Below are 23,647 nucleotides of genomic sequence, written 5' to 3' on the forward strand. Positions count from 1 at the left end.
ACAAGTCATATTATCCACGTCGTGTTATGATATTTATATATAGTAGTATAACAGTTGATGTCATATCCGTCAGGATGTTATGATATTTATATATAGTAGTATAATATACAATAATGGCCCTCTGTGGAGGGATATATCCAGAATTATGTCCTAGGGACATAATTCTGGATATATCCCGACACAGAGGGTCATAATAGTTTTATTATACCGAAAAAAAACACAATAAATTGAATTTAATAAATTGTAATATTTTGTGATCTTTTTGGTGTTTAAAGCATCCTTGCTGTCCAATATCGCTGTTATTTCTACTTCTGTTGATCGGCCAAATCGTGATGACACTGCCATTTCAAAAGCCTGTGTTGTTGTTTGTGTTTTTGGAACCAGACGACAACAAACGCAAAAGAGTTCCACTGCCCGACTTCCGATGCAGGCGCGTTCGATGACGAAGGGGTTTCATCGGGCGGAGGGGTTATACACCGGGGTATAATACTCTGCTGCCATGGTTACATGGTTATTCGACGGGTTATACCCCGGCGACGGCATTTGTCGGGGGATATTCGATTTATAAAATGTCAGGTGATATGTTTTCGTCCAATGAAAAGAATTCTAACAAAAGTGAGGTATAATAACAGTGGATATGTCATATCTGTCAGGATGTTATGATATTTATATATAGTAGTATAACAGTGGATATGTCATATCTGTCAGGATGTTATGATATTTATATATAGTAGTATAACTGGATATGTCATATCTGTCAGGATGTTTGTTTTTTTAGTAAACTGTGGTTTGGGGATCATAATTTAACACTTACGCTACAACAATTCATGTTTGAAACAGACGCGCCGATTCCTCACGTTTTATATCTGTATCTACTGTATAGGACATCTTTATACCAGTGTTTAACATAGTGTTAACACTGGTTTATCAGACTACCACTAATCTACCATAACCGGTTAATCTTAGAAAAATGTCTCACCAATATTATTTCTCCGCATGTGGTGCATTGGTGATTAACATTTTACTGGTTGGTTCATTATCGCCAAAAAGAGTACAATAGGTCAACGGATATTTCTGTTATATTAGGTCGTTATTTTACTTATCGTCTCATTTAAAGTCCATTTCTATGATAAGGGGGTTTCTCCTTTTGCAGTGACTATTGTGTTTCCATCATGTACAGATAATGCTCCACAATAGATCCGCTGTATACAATTCAACTTTATTACTCAATTATACATATAATTACATAATATGCATTGTATGATGGCAAATTACTTGAAATAACAATGATTTAAATACAATGGTTTACAGTGCAATTACAGGCCAAATTACATCAGTTATATTGAAATTTTAACAAATAGTTATAATTAAAATATTACTGACTTAGGAATGGCAGACGGCAGTAGGAGAGAGTATCATAAGCTTTCCGTCAATGTGGTCAAAATGGTGGTTAAACAATGGTTTAATGAAAGACAGTTTAAAAGTAAAAAAGGGATACACAATCAGAACCTTGTGATAAAGAAATATTGATATGACGAATCGCTTTAACATCAATAAATACACGTTGCTTATCAAAATATCATTTTGAATCTAAACAATTCGGCGTTCAGCAAGTCCCATCAGCGGCTTTCTTCTCTTACACAATATCATCCCTGACTGAGGTAAATCAATCTCATACATGAACAGCCATCATAAATCTATTTGTCTCAACAGTTAAAAACAGCCTTTTAATGACCAAAGGAGTAAACTGGAGTCTCAATCATTGATAACTCTTCTTGAGAGATCTGCTTTGTTGTATAGTTATCATTGTCTCTGGTCCCTGTAGGAGCGGTCCCCGAGTTCGTTGTTGTATAGTTATCATTGTCTCTGGTCCCTGTAGGAGCGGTCCCCGAGTTCGTTGTTGTGTAGTTATCATTGTCTCTGGTCCCTGTAGGAGCGTTCCCCGTGTTCGTGAACCCTGACCCTCTCGGGACTACTACCATTACTATAGCCGAGGACACAGCGGTGGGGACGACGATATACACCCTGTCTGCTACGGATGCTGACAATGACCCGCTTACCTACGGCAAGTTTACAGGTGTAGGCTTCAACGTGGAATCACCGGACAGTGTGGTCACTGCTGCAACTTTCAGTATTGCTGTCCAATCTGTCCATTCCATCACTGTCAGGTCGGTCAATTAATATTTTACATGAAAATGAAGTGAGGTAAGTGAAAATTACATCCAAGAAATAAAGATGTATGTAGCTATCATTAAATCTATGTTAAAATCCTCGATTTCTCGGCCTTAACTACGAAGTGTAATCACCAATACCCTTGCAATATTAGCGAAGCAATGTGATACTACAGAAATAGCTTGGTACAACTATGGCTCGGGGTTCTTTTTAAGAGATCCGAGTACTAACTGGCTGACATAACAATTGCCTGTTCTATGTCACGATATAGTTATAAGGTTTCGAGTTATACGATGGCCTTAAAACATTTAACAAGGTTAAGCATTGATAGGAATATCTTATGAACTTTTTTCAGACAAAGAACACTTTCTTTTAAATGATTTATAATCGAAATCAACTAATGCATCCAAGGCTAAGTGATATCATTGGATATCCAGTCATTAATAGGCTCCTACCTGACGACACTTCACTACCCTTCACCGAATTTCTATTTAGAAGCAACGCGATCACGTCACTTAAAAAGTATTAGGTTATTTATAGACAATATGTAATAATCAATCCAAAATTAATATACAAGGGCTAATTGATAAGCTGTCAGCCTCGTATTGAAGGAGGTACTCAAGGATGTTCTTTTAAAGTCCTACTATTCTCTGACTATATAAGGCCGTGTATCCAAGGACTGGTCTCATTTAGTTAGTTTATATCGACGAGGTAGCACTCTAAAGTAAACAAGACTAGCGGCTTTTGCAAAATGGACAAAATAGGTTAGGGTTAGGGATAGGGTAAGGGTTAGGACGAAAGAGTCTGTCATTGACATGGCTGCTATTCACGGCTTTAAATTGATTGAGAATCCGCCTTATTCACCTAATCTCGCTCTATCAGACTTGCATCTATTTCCAAAACTGAAAACAGCTGTTTCAAGCACCCTAACCCTAACATGCAGTGGATGACTTTCTAAACAGCCAAGAAAAGGAGTTCAAAAAAAGTGGCAAAAGTGTATGGATATTGGACGGGATTATCCAGCAAAATTCAAACCCTGCAATTTTCTCGTACAATGTATGAGAACTTCTTACTTCTCTTTCTGGGTTTTCTTAGCTTACCTATCTTCGATTACATGGACATTGTACAATGTTATACACCTTTCTCAGAATAGGTTTATAGCATACGTGATTAAGTCGGGAGAATTGTAAAGCCACCTGCGGCTTGTAAGCACTTCTAAATTGTTCAGCAAAGCAAGAAATTAAATAATAGACGTATAATAGCTTTATAATCATTATATATTTTTAAAAGCGAACAATAGGAGTGCATGTTAAAAATTCAAAAAGCCTGAAAGACATTCAATAAAAACTTGACACCGGAAATGATTTCATTTTCAGAGATCGAATAATAACTTAAAGTATCATACCTTTCCAGGGTGCGTGATTAGAGAATGGAAACAATTATGTATTATTGCAATGTCGAGTACGTTTTGAAAAAATATATAATAACTCACACATATCTTACAATTGTGTTCTTATTTCTAAAAATACGTGAAAAATATATGGTTAAGAATAGTGTCTCAAAATTAACCTTTAAAATTCAATACCCTTTATATGTGTGCATATACCTTAGCGCTAGGCACAGTATAACACTTTAACAACTTTATAGAGCCACAGAATAGTCCAACTGTCAAATAAAACAATAAACTAATCACAGTGTTTCTACTTTCAGCGTGTCGGATGGGACCTCCACAGCCTACATTTCCATGTTGATTTCTCTGACCGCCGCGGCAGGCGTCAACTCCAACAGCCCTGTGTTCCTACCGACATTATACACCACGAATATCGCCGAAAACACGGCTTCCGGTAAGGGATAATTTTCATCCAATAAAAGTTATATATATAGATTATTTCAATTATGTCTCCAAATATGCAAAGTCTGTCACTTCCTGTTTCAGGTACCAGTGTTCGAACACTAACTTGTTCGGATGTAGAAAGTACAACCTGCACTCTAGGAATTCAGTCGGGTGATGACGCAAGCGCCAAATTTTCCATATCCGGTAGTGAAGTGCAAACGACATCAACACCAATTGACTATGATTCAATGTCGAGTCCGAATTATCTGTATACATTGGTTATAACGGGCGTAGACACACCGGGTACCCCATCGACCGCCAAAACCGCCACAGCCACGTTGTTTGTCACAGTGACGTCGAAGAACGATAATACTCCTTCAATTTCCGGTCCTTCTACTGCAACGGTAAGCTATAGATTATCTTAACGAATTTATATAAATAATTTGTTTTTATCTTTTTCGTCTGTGGTCATGTTTGATATCGACATTTTCGTGTTGATTACAGGTGTCTGAGGACAGCACAGCTGGGACCACAGTATGTACCATGACGGCTTCAGATGCAGATGAGGGCGACGACGGAACGCTTATCTTTAGCATTGTTGGTAGGTGTTTCTAAAATATGCAACACTTGGGGCCAGTTGTTCAAAAGGTGATTAGCTTAATAACTTCATTAATGGAAATTTAATTTCTCATTTGTTGCAAAACCTGTGAGTATATCGTCTTTAAATTATGCCATTTGGAAGAGAATTAAGAATTACTGAAGTTTTGTCAAGCTAGTTCTTCCAGAAATCATTATATCAGGATTTGAAAAATATTGTTCAAATGTGATTAGCCTAATCACCTTTTGAACAGCTGGGCCCTGGGCCCGGTTGTTCAAAAGGTGATTAGGCTAATCAGAGTTTAACAAAAATATTAATGTCTTGATAAAATAATTTCTGGTAAAATTTATTTGACAATATTTTCTGAAACTATAACACCTACCAGTCTCTTCATACCTACTGATTTTGAGGAATACACGCACACAAACACACACACATGATTTGAAGTAAAGGAGAAATGAGATTTTCACTAATCAAGTAATTAAGCTAATCACCTTTTAAACATCTTGGCCCTGGTGTATGTCATACTATTACATATTTGTCCTTTCTTGACGTCATATCAGACCAATTTCTCAAGGGAATGGTAAGGTATGGCTCTTAGAAGCGGAATATAAGCTTAATGTCATAGCTCTTAACTGAACACACTTCCGTTTTATATTGGTATTACTTAAGACGACGGCAAACTAGAGATAGCAATTCCTTCATAACAAATACTAAAATGTACTATATATATTATATATTATTGAATAGTGGTGAATAAAACAATAAACAAGTATAATTGTTGTGCTAACTGTCTTTAGCTATCAATATGTAACGTTATATTCTCTCATTTCAATCTATTCTATTTTGGGTGTTTTTTTCTGTCGCTTTACCCTAATAAATCTTTATATTGTTATGACGAAAGCATTTCGGAGCACAGGAAGATACATTATTCGACATTTTCAAAACAGACCTAGTACGGCGGCTATCATCGTTAAGCCTCTGGTATCTCTGAAATTGCTCTGGTATCGTCATACTCATTTCGACAGTCTGTGTTTGAAAGCACTGCAAAATGTTATAACTTGTTAGTCTGTGGTATCATTATAAAATACGGTAACTACAGAGGTGTCGTCTTGTGGAGGTTAAGAGAGGACAATGAAATAGAACTACAGATGTGTCGTCTTGTGATAGTATAGAGAGGACAATGAAATAGAACTACAGAGGTGTCGTCTTGTGGTAGTATAGAGAGGACAATGAAATAGAACTACAGAGGTGTCGTCTTGTGGTAGTATAGAGAGGACAATGAAATAGAACTACAGAGGTGTCGTCTTGTGGTAGTATAGAGAGGACAATGAAATAGAACTACAGAGGTGTCGTTTTGTGATAGTATAGAGATGAAAATGGAAGAAATGATTATCATGGTCTTCAACTGAAAAATCACACCAGCAAGCGGGACTGTCACTTAGATGCTAATAAATGAGATCCGAGAAGCTAAAAGTTGCCATATAAGTTCTTTTAAACAATTGGGCGTCATTTAAAATTATGTATTGCTACTATCGTTGAAAGTTTTCACATCTTTTATGTTATGCAGGAAACGAAAAATAATAAGCCGGGTCAGCAATGTATTTATACTGATGGGTTGTAAGGCCTAAAAGTTAAATAAAAAATGAAGTGAACTTATTACGAGATGTTAATTAGGGCAACTTGTACTGTTTTGTTTTCAGGTGGTAACACTGGCGGGGTATTTGGAGTCACCGCTTCCGCAGGACTTGTTTACTTGACGGAAACACTTGATTTCGAAACCACGGCGTTGTACCAGTTGGAATTAAAAGTAACAGATGGCGGAACAAGTGCCCTAACAGCGACATCTACCCTTACGGTTTCGGTGACGGATGTCAACGATAATTCGCCAACCTGCTCGTCCGCCCCTTATGTTTTCTCCGTTAATGAACAGACTTCAGCAACTCGAGTGAGTGAACTAGACAACCATTTAAACATGAACCTCTCCATTATCAGTTAAACATCTTGTAGTTTGTAGACTGTTTCCTCGTGCGTTATAATGATCTTACGACCTTACGTTTGTCTTTAGATATCACTGTCACACCATCCTCCCCCTTTTGACATATATTTACATGGCACGTATCGTTGATGAAGTAGATGACGCTTATCCTTCCGAAACATTCATATATGTTTCAACAAATTGTTTGTGTTATAAGTACATATGAAATCGTATTTTGAATGTAATAATTTATATCATCAACAATTAAACGAAATTGACTAAATTCAGTGTTGAGGACACACTCTTATATTCCATCATTTTAATTCCATAGCTTATCCTCTGGATATTTACTGGTCGTATAAAGACGAAGCAGCACTATTCATGTTTATATTACACTGTTTCTATTACTGAATATATCATTGCTATCCACTCGTGTGTATTTTGTACTTAAATTCACAGGTGTTAGTAACGACACTGGCCTGTACTGATGGCGATCAGGACAACACACTACAGTACGCCATCACCTCTGGAAACTCAGAATCCTGTTTCGCCCTGGACGTTTCAACCGGCGGGTTGACGACTGCGTGTAGTAAGCATGTAAAATGATAATCGATGTAGCTCATTATTTTTTTCTTTATCATAAATTAGGATGAAAGCCAAAATGTAATTAGCGACATTGTTTTTTACAGCTTTGGACTTTGACACCGGAAGTCAGAGTTACGCTTTGGTTACCACGGTCACGGATGGAACTTTCACTTCTACCGTGACACTAGTTGTAAACCTGGTTCCAGTCAATGAAGATACGCCCGCCTTTGGCTCAAGTTCCACGGTCACCATTCCTGAAAATACATCCGCTGGTTCATCAATACTGTCGTACACAGCGTCTGATTCGGATACATCGCCACACAATATAGAACGATATGAAATCACTTCCGGTAAATATCTTGATAGCCATAATGTGTTGGTATGTCGCTAATAAACTATGTTGCTGATGTAAGTACCCTGGGAATGCTTTGACAACACATTCAATCTAATCATTTGTGTTTTAGTGACAAACAGTGGTTCGAACTTGTTTACGGTCGATATGACGTCGGGCGATATCTACTTATTACAGGCTGTTGACTTTGAGACGACATTGACGTATGTCATCACAGTGGAGGCGATCGACGGCGGTAGTCTTACGGTCTGTACAATTTAACTGTGTATACGGGTAACCGTACAAACTAGGTATTGTCATACTTACGTACCATGTTATGGTTGTCGCAGTCGGGTACCAAATTATTGTTGTTCTAGTCACGTACCAGATAATGGTTGTCGAGGTCCCGTTGTCACTCAACATTCTTTTGGGGTAGATTCACGATTCATTGAAAACTTTCATTTTATTCCTCACAATTCTTCATTGGTCCTTTCTGCGCACTTGCCTGCTTAGCGAGATTTGAAAACCTTGTATTTGCCATCCAACAACTTCGTTGACTAACGACCGTGCCATATTACGGTTGCAATAACCCCGCCCATCGTCCTATTATACAGTTGCTGCATGCCTTATCAGTCAACAGTCAAAACTCTTCCCCTTGGTTTTGGGACCAAACCGATGAATACGATCCAATAAACCCTAGTCGGAAATTTCTTCGAATTTCCTGACTTCGAATTTACAGTTTAAAAATCACGATCAGAAAGACGCTTCATCGTAGTCATTTGAATGTTTGGGCGCGTGCGGATGTTCCTCGCCGGTCAATAGTCAAAATTATTAACTGGTCAATATTTTTAAAAGCATTGACAGGTTTGCTACGATTTTCTAGCAATTTTGCTGGGGAAAAGTAGAAAATACTTCAAATTTACATTTACATAGAGAGTCAGAAAACAACACATGTGTATTTATAGGGGACTGGAACAGTTACTGTGAGCATTACGGACGTAAACGACAACACGCCAACTTGTACTCCAACAGCACATGTGGTTAGTGTGTCAGAGGACGCAGGTACGTGAAAGCTACAGTGTATGTGTAGTGTCTTGTCGTCACATTCATCAGTCCATATGAAAAAGATACCTTATTACCAAACCTGACATAACACATACATCGCCAGCAGCAAACTGTATCCCTAGTAAATAAGATTTTAGTCACAGTACACAATAGAGATCCAGGTCGAGAGGGCGACAGTTGTTTGTTTGAGGCTATGTAGAGGCTATGCTCATATATGATGACGTGACTGAAGAGCCAAATTACCACCACACTGAAATGTGATGATCTGGTAGAACGAAACCACTTTACAACACCATACTGATATGTTAATCTTTTAACATTGAACATTAAAACAGAAGATGATAAATTATCAAGGAGACTTTGGTTCGTAGGGGACAAAGACCCATAAGGCCCGAATAAAACAGGGGGAAATAAAGTCAAATTAGACCAGAGGGGTTACTTTGGTGTCTGTCAACAAACGAAGGCAAATATCAGCAATTCTACGTGAACGTCCGCATTAATTCTCTCTTACAGTTCTAGAGCGTGAATATGGTTTACTTAGTTTTTCTAGTAACATTACATACTTATTTTTAAAATATCCAGGTATGCACTTTAAAGAAATTCAACTATGACATGATCACTCAATTCGAAAAGGCTAGAAAATGGGGAATTCAATATGCAATTGGAATTTGACATTCTGACCCGCTATAGCTCAAGTACTTTATCAACCAAAAGCCCTAAGGCCTATAGGTATCAAAGATATGACTTTAAACAATGCTTTAAGCAAGGAAGGTTACCGGTTTTATTATATATAGCAGGTGTGCAGTATATTGTACTTGTAAGTTTGATGTCAGCTTTAAATAGGATATGTGATTGTCATTACAAGTCATTTGGTTAAAATCATCCCAAAGATCTCATTAAAAGAGTTTTCTTCTTTTTGTGTTTAAAAACGGACATTATTGCCAATATGTCACGTTTTGGGCAAAAATGACGACATGTAGCCCATAGTCTACATTTTAACAGAGCAAGTATGTCCTCTAGCCGATATAGAAAGGAGATACAGTGTAATTGAAAGTTTCATCGGCTAGAAAGACGATATATCCTTATATCAAAATATCATAATATCATTAGTAATGTATTCGCTAAACATGGCCTACATCTTCCGTTCCTGAGATGATATAGCTACACCATTACAAGCCTTCTCTGTATGCTGTAGTTATGAATACCGTGGTTATTGATGACCTGGCCTGTTCTGATAGAGACACCGGTACATCACTTGTTTACACGGTCACCTCCCAACCTGTATCTACCCAATTCGATATATCCAAGAGAGGTGCAGTTGCCGTCCTTGTTGTTAATAGTAAGTATTGATAATTTACAAAATGGTCTTTAACGTTAATGCATTCTTTCTTGAATCCTTATCCACGTGGTTTTTTTTATGTATCTACACACCTCAGTGATGATTATTCTACTAAGCGTATATGTTCCATATTCTGAATAACAAGGGAAAAGGATATAAACAGCAAAACATGAATAAATAAGAATAAAAAGGGGATACACAACATTATATTGTTGAATATGGACGAATACATCTAAATGTATGTATCTTATATATACATGTCGATGTATTCGGTCATGCGATCTTGATTTTATGTATCCACAAATTCTCTGAAGTTTGGCTGTGTGAAGTTAGCTCAACATACGACATACGACATACGACATTCGAAACTTCATATCTTGTGTTTTTACCAGCCAACGAGGTAACTTTTGAATGTTCAGCGGCTGAACATACGACATACGACATTCAGATTTTCAATGTTCAGCCGCTGAACATACGACATACGACATTCAGATTTTGATTTTGAATGTTCAGCGGCTCGACATACGACATACGACATTCAAATTTTGAATGTTCAGCCGCTGAACATTCAAAAGTTACCTCGTTGGCTGGTAAAAACACAAGATATGAAGTTTTGAATGTCGTATGTCGTATGTTCAGCGGCTGAACATTCAATATTTGAATGTCGTATGTCGTATGTCGTATGTTGAACTAACTTCACACAGCCCTGAAGTTTTTGTCATATTTGTCACTCCTTATACTTTCTACGTTTCAACACAATCTACATATTCCCTTTCTGATTAACAGGTGCCCTGGACTACGAGACTACCAGCTATTACGATCTGACCATCTCCATCTCGGATGGAGCCACTTCCGCAACTGTCAGCGTGGCGATCAACGTAGGAAACGTAAATGAGGCTGGCCCGGTTTTCAACCCAGGTTCGTGTACATGTTTAATGATATCAAGTATTTTCTTACCCTTGACAGGGATATCAACTTTTTACCGATTTTGGGGTTTTCTTATCTAAACCTAGGTTAAGACAAGCTACACGTGCTCTTTGCACGTACTCAACAATTCCATTTCGTCAGGTCAACAATACCATGACGTGATGCTGGCAATTCAATCACGTTACGTCAACGTTTCCTGCATTGATGTAACGTCCATAATAGATATATAAGATATTAAATGGGGTAAGATAAAAATAATCATTCTACCCCATGGAAGTGAGACAGGGGAATCTGAATCTTAAGAATATCCCCTTAGGGTTGAGATTCCCCTGTCTCAATCCAAAGGGGGTGAACTATTTGTCGTGGCTTAAAGTGTGCTATGTGTACTGATTTGATATTTTTTCTCTTGACCATGTATGTGCCTGCTTTCTTTAACCTATAGCACGTCCCTTGTATGTGTACTGAAAAGGGTTAATTATTTTATTTTCGGCGTCTTTTTCTATCAGGGATGATTGGTGTTTACTGTTCATGGAATTCGGGAATTAATGCGATTTTACCACTTCAGGGTCATCTATATAGGGAAATAATATTAATTTCAAATACAATGGAATTTCGTTAAATCGAAGTCGACGGAACAAAGTTCGGCCAATATTTGTCAACATTAAATGGTCATTATAACTCCGCTCTGTCACTCATCAGTAGTGTAAAGACTGGTCAATACATGTATATGTAATGCTTCGTTCTGTCGCTCGTAGTTTGGTGAAGATTTGCCTTTATACAGTCACAATAGAGTTCCTTTCACTACCGATAACGATAATATAATGTACATATCATGTTTGATAAAGTAATAACGATAAAAGGGAATTCAACTGAATAATTTTGAACAAAAATATTCCTGTAATATAGGAGTACAAATGTTTGTTTGGATTTGTAGATTCTTAAAATCGCCAATAATTTGCTGTAAATGTTAAAATTTTCTTCTATAAAGTAAGATGTAGCATGGAATAATTCCACGTAACGCAAATAATAAAACATGAAAGAAAGCCACGCTTTTATGCTCACAAGTGTCTGACCTGATTTGACTTTATGTACATATCAACACTTATTTTGTTTTGATCTTAAAATGCAAATGGCGGAATGATATTACTGAAATATGGCATAAAGGGAGGCATTTCAATCAATACAAATGCTCCGATATCATACCTTTAAGGCATCTGATCATAGTAAGAGGGATGTTTTAAGATAAATCGTTATTTGGAGCCTTTTTTCAGAAATATGCATCTTTTACTCCAAACTCATGAGGTTTTTATAGTGTTTAATAAGAACATTTTTTATGTATGAAATGCCCCTTTATATGCCATATTTGTGTGATATCGTTCACAACCGCCATTTGCAGTTCAAGGCCAAAATATAATCAGTGTTTATAAAGTCATATTTGGTTAAACCAAACCTGGTAGGAAAACGTGTATTTTTCGCATGTTTTGTTGAAATTTTACAAACAGCCCAACAAATAGAATGTCAACAGCAAGTCCCATGGTTTGCCATGATACATACTAAGCGTGAATCAAGTTACTTCTGGTAAATTGCAAAGGAATTAATAGGCTTGTAAAATATCACTGATTTATTGTTTAGATTCCCCTCAACATGAAATGATATAACGATTTCCGCAACTAGTCCCGTAATTCCTTGAAAAGAATTTATTACCTACATGTACTTTTCAGTTTTATGATTTGAAATGTTCTTTTGTAAAATTCACTGTCATCGTGTAATGGCGATGCTTCTTTATGGTGCGCTGCTGTCTTCTATATGCAGGCCGGAAGACTTGGCTAGGGATGTGTTGTTACGTCCTCGTATGGTATATATCATCATGTATTTGATGTCACAACATTTTTCTGCTCAGTAGAACCAATTAAACAATCCAGTGTTGTGACTGTGTTGATAAAGGTGTGATCTCATTGTATTTTGTAGTTACATATGCCGTTACATTTTCCGAAGCGACATCTGTCGGCAGTGGTCTTGCCACAGTGACTGCTACAGACGCCGATACCGACACCATCACCTACTCATTCGTGACGTCATACACCGGGTTTACAATTGATTCAACAGCAGGTACCGTCACCTTAGCGGCAAGTTTGGATTACGAGACCACAACATCGCACCAGCTCCTGGTTCATGCTAATGACGGCAGCCTAACCGCCACTGCCACAGTTACAATAACTGTGACAGACGTCGATGAAACATCGTCATCATCGACATCTTCATCATCTTCTTCATCGTCCTCCTCATCATCATCAACCACTTCTTCCTCTTGTACACCTATTTTTGAGACGGTGACTGGTATAGCTGTGATAGGCGGGGCTGGAGCTGTGGCCTTCATAGGACTTGCAACCCTGGTTGCCGGAATCGTGAAACTCCGAAATGCCTCAAGGTATATCATCCATCTACAATGTACCTTAAATAGATAAATCATATTAACAAGAACATAGGTAGGTGTAACCTATTATAACTGGTGATGTTGTCTTGATGCGATAAACACTAATGACGGAAGTCGTGAAATTCAGCAGAGCCTCAAAATAGAATAATCGTCTGCGTCAAACCTTGGTGCAGATACCTCATATTAACCAGAACTTAGGTACGTGGGTTGTACCATAGTAATTAACAAGACATCAATGAAGAAAATTATACATCCGAAGTTAGTTGGTGATCACTCGCAATTCTCACAAAGGAATACCATTATTGTCTTACTTCGGGGCTGGTAATTCATCAGATGATTTAGTTCATCACAACAAGGTCGAAATTCATTCAAACTTATAGGTATATTGTCATTACCGATCCTCAACATAAGTTATTCCTCGTTAGCAGGTTGACAGATAATTGTTTAATGCTCCTCGATGTAGGAAACTCATCATTAAGTAAAACTTGGTGTAAAGGTAGATAACTCGCCATTACGTATTCATCAAGACAAAATTTACAAGGGCCAGATCGCACAAGATTTACTTTTTCTTTATTTCAAGGATAAAATAAATTATTCAAAATGGCTGCTTGTTTAATTATATTAAACTTATTATCATTATTTTCGGAAAATGCCATAATCTTTATCAGCTCAGAGAATACGTATATAATATGTACTTATCTTTTGACCATTATATTTGACCAGCTAGTTCTGAATGTTTCATTCATGTCTTTATGTTTCCACCTACAGCCTGACGTCTGGATCAGCTAAGTTGACAAAAGTTGGCAAGGTAACGGAATAATTGTTTTACTACCTAAACTGAATAAGTTAAGTAATATACATCGAATGTGTTTGGGGTCAAATGACTATTTCAGTTTTAAAGTCGCTTAGGTACTGTATACGTGCATACAGATATATGCATATCCGCTGGGTGATGGTGTATTGACATGCTTAGTCTCAGGTTACTATATTTTGGCTTCACCATTTACTACCGACTATATAGTAGAATTAGGAGCTAATATTTTTTCTATAAATACTAACCGGAAACAGGCGCCTGTTAAATAGCCTACCACCGAAGCTGCCACTTAACATTTTTACGAGTAATGTAAATGTGTGTGAGCTGCTTTAGATGCTGATTTGCACCCGTTTTATCTCAAGAAGAATAGGCAGAATTCCTCGTAAGGTCTATCGATGGAGTGTTATACTTATAAGGCAAATGCCCTGGGTTGGATCCTACACAATAACATTTTAAATAAAAACACACAAACCCTTCATATTAAATTGTTACTCAGTTTGATGTTTTTGCAGGTACCAGATAAAAAGCCGGCTCGGACCCAGGCATGGACTAGGGATTCAAAGGTGGACCCATGTAAGTACAAACTGTTGTTAGCATTGCGTAGCCATGTGTGCTATGTTAACACAACCAAATGACTTTAATAGTATCTGTCTTTTTCAGTTACGGGCAGACCAAAGAACACCAGACTACCGCCTTACTTCTAGCAGATATGTCTGTCCTGTGTCCATATCACGTGAGATGGCGAGATGACTTTACAAGGGACAAAGTACTGTTTCAACGCATCTCCGTAAACATATGTGCCAAAATGTTTTATTTCATAATTTATGATCTTATCGTTTTGTATGGTACGAGGGCTGATTGATATGTTGTGAGCCTCATATTGAAGGATTTGAATTTTGCCGGACATATTGTATTAAAGTCATCAACTGCATGTATGACGTCATCATCGGACAGAAAGGGGGTGTCTGAAATAGCTTTTCGATTTTGGAAATAGATGAAAGCCTGATGGAGCAAGATCAGGTGAATAAGGCGGAAACTTGGTCAATTTTAAGCCACAATCGTGAATGACAGGCATGGCAATGACAGACTTGTGAACAGGAGCATTGTCCTGATGGAATGACACATTGAGTTAGCTTTCCGCGCCGATTAAGTTTAATATTTTTCCGTTACTGCCTCTGAAGTGAAAAGTGTGCTTTTGATCAACTGTCAGAAGTCTTGGTACCCATCGGGCCGAAAGCTTTCTCATTGCAAGATCCTTGGTCAGAATTGAATGTTCTCTTTCCTGTGAAATGCCAACTCTACTGGTTATATAACTTTCTGTGACTCGTCTGTCAGTCTTAACAATATCATGAACTTTATTGACAATTTCTGGGGTTGCAACATTGAAGGTCTTTCTGGACGCGGGGTCATCCTTAAGGCTCTGTCGGTCGCGCTTAAAATCCGCCACCGACCTGTACTCTGTATCATATGAAGGGGCATCTGGTGTTTCTACCATATCATTATGGATATCCTTAGGTGTTAAACCTTTTTATGCAAATATTGGATCACTGCTCTTTCTCCAATTTTGTCCATTTTGCAAAAGCCGCTTGTCTTGTTTACTTTAGAGTGCTACCTCGTCGATATAAGCTAACGAAATGAGACCAGTCCTTGGGTACAAGGCCCTTTATAATCAGAGAATAGTAAGACTTAAAAAGAACATCCTTGAGTATCTCTTTCAATACGAGGCTCACAATATATCAATCATCCCTCGTATATAAGCATGTCAATAAAAGAGTATTCCTCAAAGTGTTTTGTTCCGGATGACACAGGATCTATGTTTAGAAGTAATATTATTGTTTAATACAAGAGCATAGCGGGCATTTCTCGTTGTGTCTTTTGAGTGGTTTGAGGCCTCAATACCAAGCGCTTTGAGCTTCTATGTACTCTACCGATGGGAAACATTAATAGGAATTTTAATACATTTGCAACTTGCCTTACCTCGACATTAGTGGTAAAACAACGATGAGATATATGAAAACGTATCTGTGCTAGAAAGTATTAATGCTGTATAACATCAATTAAATCGAAATATAGAGAAATTCAAAACATATTAGCTTCAATAAAGCGTAGAAGCAGAATTTACAATGTAATATTATATGATTCAGAATATGTAACCAGTAAGCAGAACGTTTTAATGCTACAAACTGTAGTGAAACAACAATAATTTCATAACAGATTGATATATCATTCAGACAGAAATTTAGTTTGCAGTATTCCAATTGCATAGTGTTCATTTTTTGGGAACTAAATGTGGACCCCAAGCAGAGATTTTCCTCCTCGTCTGCTATGGAAGGGACAATAGAAAGACCAAAGTGTATCTGCAGTTCCCATTGCAGAACTTCAAATTTGTTTTCATCAATCTACTCGTTGTCTTGGCTTGGCTTGGCTTGGCTTGGTGACTCCGAGACCCGTCCACATATGGCCCTGGTTGTTGCGAGGATGTTAAGTCTAGTAAAAGTATGCTTCATCACGTCTGATAGATATTTCCATGGCTTCATCAAACACTATTGCCCCGTGGATTGTTAATGAAATCAAAGCCTTTGTTTTCAGCACATTGTGTTACAGACAACACCGCCGGCAGTGAAACTCAGTGAACTGACAACTAATAAGTGTTTATTATGTAAAAACATCAAAGGGAACTAAAATAAAGGTCAACGAGAACCATAACAGCTCGGGGGAATTACCTAAAATAGTATCCGAGATGAAGGTACGGTGTATATATAATAGATACCTTTACGTCAACATTCCAAATACAATATCGTCTGAAACACGTTTTACATTGTACTCACTTTATGGCTTTATGTAAATCATAATAACAATAACTTAGCACTACTCTGTAAATTACAATACCATTACATTTGACTAATTTTGAAGTACATCTAATATATATTACAAGAGCATTTCATTTGATTAATTATGCGGTAAAAACATCAATCATATATTACAATAGCATAACATTTGATAAATTATGACGTAAATACATCTATTTTATATTACAATATCATAAAATTTGATTAATTATGAAGCAAATACATCTATAATGTATAACAATATCATTACATTTGCATATACAAATATGTTTTATGAGATGGTAAAACAATAGTAGGCTGTTATCAATTCCTTCCCATGTACATACAAAGACAAGTATAAATATAAGGAACTGGAACACTTTACATCAATATGAAATAAAATTATATTTACATGTTATATTTAACATCAATGACATCTATTGATGTGGTGAATAAGATTGAGGTTGAAATAAATACCTATATGACGCATGTAAATAAAATCAACTTATAGAGCTACGTATAAATGTATGAATAATACATTTGATAGATGACCTAATGGGTTCAAAATTAATAGCTAAAACGTTTACTTAGTTAATATACATGTAGTTTTGTACTGTGAAGAATATTTTATCATTTTTCTTTTTTGAGTAAGTATCATTTCCTCATAGCATAGTTTTTCAGTTAGTGTTATATCTGGCTTAAATAAGGTATTTTTTCTGATTATGTTGTAATTGCCACAAGATAGTAAAAATGGTAGGTACAATTGTACTTTCTACTAAACCGCATTAACATAATGGGCTTTCCTCTAAATCTTAAGCATAAATATTGTTGAAGATTACTACATTTGAGCCTTAATCTTGTATGTAAAGTCTGAAAATTTCTATTTCCAATGTTAAAATATTGAGGGATTATTACTTTGTCCTTTTGTAAAATGCCTCTAATTATACTGACAGACGGATTTTCTCGAATATCAACTGGTAACACATTCCATAACTGTATTAGGCATTTAAAAATGGGATTTTGTAAATGATTGAGAGTAAATAATTTGAATGTTGTGTATTATGCCTATGACTATCTGACACTTTACCTAGGATAATGGGGTTTTCTTGGGTACATTTTATGAAACTGTACTATTCTGTGCTTTTTTTTTCTCGTGTTATAGATAGTTTTTCCCAGCCCGCATCCTTATACAATAGATTTGCACTAGACAATTTTATAGCACCTGTAACTATTCTTGAAGCATCTATTAAATATTTACTAATCTTTTATATAAATAATTTGGTAAATTATCCCAGACAATATCAGACTATTCCAAAAAAAGGTTTAATAATAGCAAAATACATTGCCTTTGATTACTTATGAGGTAAATACGTCTTTAATGTATTACAATAATATTACATATGATTAATCAGGCAATTAAATTCATTATAAAATCTCAATAACATTAAAATTGATTAACAAATTGAGTTTCGGGGGATCATAAATGAGTAACCTGACTTATCATTTGTTTTAAAATCACCAGAGAACTGCATTTGGGTGTGTTGAAGTTACCAGCGCCGATATTTGTTGGTACTAGATGGCATGTTTACATGTGCCGATTACTAAATTCGCCAATAATGACATACTCTTGACTCATTACCAGTAGACGGATTCCTAATAGATATGTCTGTAGAGAACCAACTATACACGACAACTATAAATATGATATTACACCTATATCCGGGATTGATTTACAGTGATCAAGGTGTTGGCACATACGATATGTTTCTAAACTACTCTGGTGGTGAATTTGATTCCCTTGACACATTCTCAGACATAATTAATAGCTTTGATAACCTACATTTAATGTATATAACAACCTTGCAGAAGAGAAACAAACTGATCATCAGAGACTAATATCTAAACTTTTATGTTTCGGCATTAAACCGAAAGTCGAAGCCAAATGTGTACTTGTTGATAATTTATAATCCGACACCTGTCCAGTCCTGCTTATATTTAATGTTTATTTACGATTTACCAAACACACTTAAAAGTCAGGTTCGACTATTTGCCGACGACACCATCACAATTGTATACGTATGACAATAAGAACATACATAATCTCCAAAACACGTCAAGAAGATCTTCAGTTTTAAGAAAGCTGGGAAATGAATGCCATTTAACCCTGACAAGTACAAAAACCTAACTGTAGAATGCAAACGCAACCCGGTCACATACAAATATACACTTCATGGAAAAGAAGTTGCACACAATTAACTCCCACTATTACTTCTGACTTTTCATTGAATTCACACATCGCATTACCACAAAAAAAGACATTGAGATTCATACGTAAGATTGATTGTTTTCTGGGTTTATCGCCTCGTGAACAGCCGGGGTCATTTTAAGGTGGGGTATCCTTGTAGTAGTTGGTGACTACCTCACTGAAGAGCATACAAGAGGCCCGTCGCATGCCATCCAGAGCAATCACAGTCACGACAGCACAGACCGGTGCGTTTCACAACTTTCCGAGGAACACAAACCGACACGGTAGGGAGCGTGTAGCCATTACGTGGTCGACACCCGAACAGACTGAGCTATCGCGGCCATTCATACGTAAGAATATCAAAACGAACAAAATGAAAACAATAGAACAAGCCTATAAGACATATGTGCGCCCACAACCGGAATATTGTAGCACTATCCGTGAATCTTGGAAGAAAAAAACTCAATAAAATTGATCCAAAGAAGAGCTGTTAGGTACACTTTTAATAATTGCGACATTACAGACAGTGTCTCCGATCGACTAAATTGGCAGCAAACACTTCAGGACCGCAGAAACCACTCTCAACTTTTAAAAAGCATACGTTTCAAAATTACACATGTCCCTATTGAAAAAGAAAAAATAATCAATTCCCTCCCAAAACCATAAATCGCTATTTCTCAACAAAACGAAACATATATAATGGTAAAGCAGTAAAATAAATACTTGTTCTGGGCTGATAAACAAGTTTTTGATACTGCTACGTATAGAGAACATGTTACCATTTTTTTCAAGTTGAATTTCGCCGATTTTCTGTGACAACTCATAAGACATGACGTAACATTTGTTACCTACCCGAAACATACGTAACTTCTTGCATGTCTATATGCTAAAAATACATATTATATTGATCAATACTATAATCCCATGGCTTTCAGTGCTATTGCATCGACATGAATTTCATATGATATGACAATGGAACAGTATTGTCTTTTTTCTGAATGTTTGAACCTGACGGAACATACGTTACTGTTGGTAACCGTTGGTAACTATGTTTCTCTTGTCGTCGACCTGGTGTGCAATGTTCTTCGATAGTCTGTTCAAGTTTTTTGACATTCAAATCTTAACATCAATAAAACTAGCTATATTTCGATAATAAACTATGGATACATGCATTCACAGATATAAATCTTTAAAACACATCTAAAAGTGTTGGAAAGCCGCAAGGAAAATGTATACCGAATATTTTGCATTCATTGGCGGGAATGACTTGGGACTATGTCACAATGTCGTTTTGAGCTATTCGCTAACGTATGTTTTGGTAACGCATGTTTTCTACATGTAACCCTGGCAAATACTAGCCGCAATATACCGCTCGGCTAGAGAGATCTTCTCTTTAGCTTGATCGGTTGAGCGTAAGACTAGTAAGCCAGAGGTCCAGGGTTGGATCCCAAGCGGAGGCAGTGATTTGTAAATTTAATTAATCATGCGCTCTGTTACATACACACACATTCAAAGTATGTGTCTATGACAAAAATGTATGTTTAGACAACTTAGTATGTAGAACTGTGAGTCGTTAATTCAAATAGAACCACTGATTGTCTGTACATACATGTACGTGTATATATACGGTAATATGTTCCAAGTCGACCCATAAACGTTCTACTTGTCATCTATCAGAAAATATATCACCAGCTCGACTTTTTAAAAAATGAGTGTGTAACATCCTAGAATAGGTAACGTACATTTGTATTTACCTTAAGGTAAAACAAAATATCTTCCCAATATGTAAATGGCAAAAGTTGTTTGACCTTAAGGTAAATATTTGTTTGCCATTGTGTGACCCGAATTTATCTACACTTAAGGTTAAAAGATTTCACCTTAACGTAAAATGAAATAGTTTACACTTAAAGCCACATACTCCCAAACAACCTAAAATTCTAGTTCCACACATGTATTAATGGCAATCCAAGATGCTCATTCACGCTCTCCTAACATTAAAATGACCACTGGCCTGGACGCTTGACGGGGGAGTCCTTGAGACATCAGTATATAAAAATAACTCGCCGCATTTATATGTATCGCGAGATATGTCACGGAGCCGAGAACGAAGCAATAACAACGTGCGCTGCACACAAACATGGCCGTTGTTTACATATCGAGCATACGTGAACTTTGCCTAATAATGCTTTCATTTAAACATATTAACAGAATATTCGCGCAATAACAGAACAAACATAGTTTGCATTTAAATAATTAATTTCAAAATGTAGCAATAAGCATACAACAAAACATCGATACAATTTTAGATCGGTGAAGTTGACAGTGTTCAAAAATTAACCAGCAATCCAATAGACGTCCGGCAAAATCGGAATTCGAGTCTATTCCCTTTTCTTTTCTCGCTAAGTTCCAACGAATCATATCCTTTCCTAAGGAAATATTGGGGGTTTGCTGATTCCACTCACTTTTGCCTCTTTTTTTTTTAGAATCTGCTGCGTTTTCCCAGGTCCATGCTTTCGGCGTTCCGCCATTTTGTATGGACTGTAAAACCCGCCGTTGCATTGTGGGACTAATTTTCAGAAAAAACTAGGTCCGGCAGTCACAGTTATTATTTTTGTGAATTCCCAGTATTCTTTCATAAATACACATTTTCTTTCAGTTTCTGATTCACGATAGTCTGTTAGGTATGTTTCAAGTCCGAAAACTGTAAAAAGCTAAAAATGTAAACATTGATATATGTTTGTTCGGGAGTATGTGGCTTTAACTTATAAAACACATAACGGCAAAAAAAGATTTTTAGCCTTCAGGTCAAATCTTTTTCTCTACAAAATTAAATATAATATTTGACGTTTTGACATGCCACAGTAGACTAGCTTTTTCTAGCTAGACACGTATCTTTAAAAAATATAAGACGGACACGTCGTATTCGTATTACTGGAATGATATTGCTTATTATTTTACTAATTATGCTAGTTACTCGAATTTCACGTTAAATCAGGACCACAATGTAATGTTTAGATGAATTAAGAAATGTGTATATTGGAAACGTAAGTCTCGAATGTAATATGTTAATTCAAAACTAACAGGATTCATAAACCTTTAATTTAACATACACTTTTTTTTAATTTCCTGGTGTGTGGCTGTGCATATGAGAATTACCTTGAATGAATGTAGGCGGTTATAGGATTCACACAACTTAACAAGAAATACCTTTAAAAAAGATAAACGGCATAGTTTTAATGCTGGTGATTATAATGTAAATCTACTGGTGATATTAATTTACCAACTAATGCGTTTCAGCGCGGATAACAAAATTATATCGGTTTGAATCATATTTGGTGATAATAACTTTATTAATGTATCATTCAATCTTAAAGAGGCTTACCCGCAGACGGACCGGTAAACGGCACATCTCCGATCACTAAATAAACTTCAGTACACGTTTCTATGTGACAAAATTAGAAGCTTTCCGACTTTATTTCTTGAAAACAATTACAGAATATGTATTTAAAAGACGTTTTAAAACTCAACCTGAGAGGGAAATGTATGGAATATAACGGCAAATCTTCTTTGTAAATCGCCGCTGCCTTTGAAGTTATCACTGTGCGGCACTGTGCACGTGCTTGTTTCTTTGATGTGTCAATCAAATTAGACTTATTGCGGGTTGCGATTAAATAAATAATATTTAAAAATGAGGTTTTAATATCACTTTTTCAGCGTTTTATAAGGAAAATAAAATGAAAAACTCAACAATTCCAACAATCTGTCATGTGTAAAAAATCTTTTTCTATTAGCCAATTTTTCTGATCTCTCTGCGGGCAAGCCTCTTTAACTTTGTTTCGTTTTTAATTGCATATTTACATTTTTCATTTACCGCTACATTGAACAATCACATACTTCATCTTGACCAGTAACGCTACCTGTCGCGTCATATCCGGGGCCAAAAGAAAATTATACGGCTATGCCGAAAAATATAAGCAGCCAATTGCTGCTGTCAAATCCCTAACGGAAATGTGGTTTGGTTTGTAGCTGTTTTCCTGAGTATTCATCATATGGAACAGAGACCTATATACTAGTATATAGGTCTCTGTATGGAATAGGTGCATCCTTTATACGAGAATAAAGAGTAATGTCGTAAGACGTGGAAATCATAATCACGCAGAAAATAGAATGATGTAAGACTACAAGTGGACATGGCGAGGTGTGAGTTCCCCCGTCTAAGACACTGTGAATGTCAGGGTTACTGTCTTTCGAGTACCAGTGTGCTGTTATTTGCCATCAAAACTATACAATAACATAATTTATCAGGTAGCGAATACTTCAAAATTTAATTTTGTATATATTTAACACCATTTGAACTTTAAATGGGCGAATGCTGAGATGGAGTCGCTTGTAATAACATAGTGTAAAATATTTAGTTGTGCGAGTCCTTATAAAATGTAGAAGGCGTCATGACTGCATCACTAAAACGTTTGGAACACATAACGAAGATTCAAGGTT

The 23,647-nt window shown here is 36.5% G+C and overlaps 1 protein-coding gene across 1 annotated transcript; it reads left to right on the forward strand.

The window, feature by feature from the left end:
- The first annotated feature begins 4,079 nt into the window (after positions 1-4,079).
- LOC117331685 (cadherin EGF LAG seven-pass G-type receptor 2-like) lies at positions 4,080-15,930 on the forward strand. Its single transcript, XM_033890520.1, has 13 exons — positions 4,080-4,410; positions 4,511-4,607; positions 6,308-6,552; positions 7,042-7,171; positions 7,272-7,517; positions 7,632-7,765; positions 8,464-8,560; positions 9,759-9,902; positions 10,689-10,820; positions 12,798-13,257; positions 14,032-14,071; positions 14,590-14,650; positions 14,738-15,930. Exons 1-13 carry the CDS (start codon positions 4,081-4,083, stop codon positions 14,779-14,781), a joined length of 2,160 nt encoding a protein of 719 aa, XP_033746411.1. The 5' UTR covers position 4,080; the 3' UTR covers positions 14,782-15,930.
- The last annotated feature ends 7,717 nt before the right edge of the window (positions 15,931-23,647 follow it).

This window comes from Pecten maximus, chromosome 7 (genome assembly GCF_902652985.1).
Source record: "Pecten maximus chromosome 7, xPecMax1.1, whole genome shotgun sequence".
Lineage (NCBI taxonomy): Eukaryota > Metazoa > Mollusca > Bivalvia > Pectinida > Pectinidae > Pecten > Pecten maximus.

Bases quoted from the DNA above. Each gene is read 5' to 3' on its own strand.
- LOC117331685 (XM_033890520.1), top strand. From the start codon at position 4,081: ATGCAAAGTCTGTCACTTCCTGTTTCAGGTACCAGTGTTCGAACACTA. The intron at 7,518-7,631 runs GTAAATATCTTG...TTTGTGTTTTAG, and splicing joins ACGATATGAAATCACTTCCG to TGACAAACAGTGGTTCGAAC. The intron at 14,072-14,589 runs GTAACGGAATAA...ATGTTTTTGCAG, and splicing joins AGTTGACAAAAGTTGGCAAG to GTACCAGATAAAAAGCCGGC.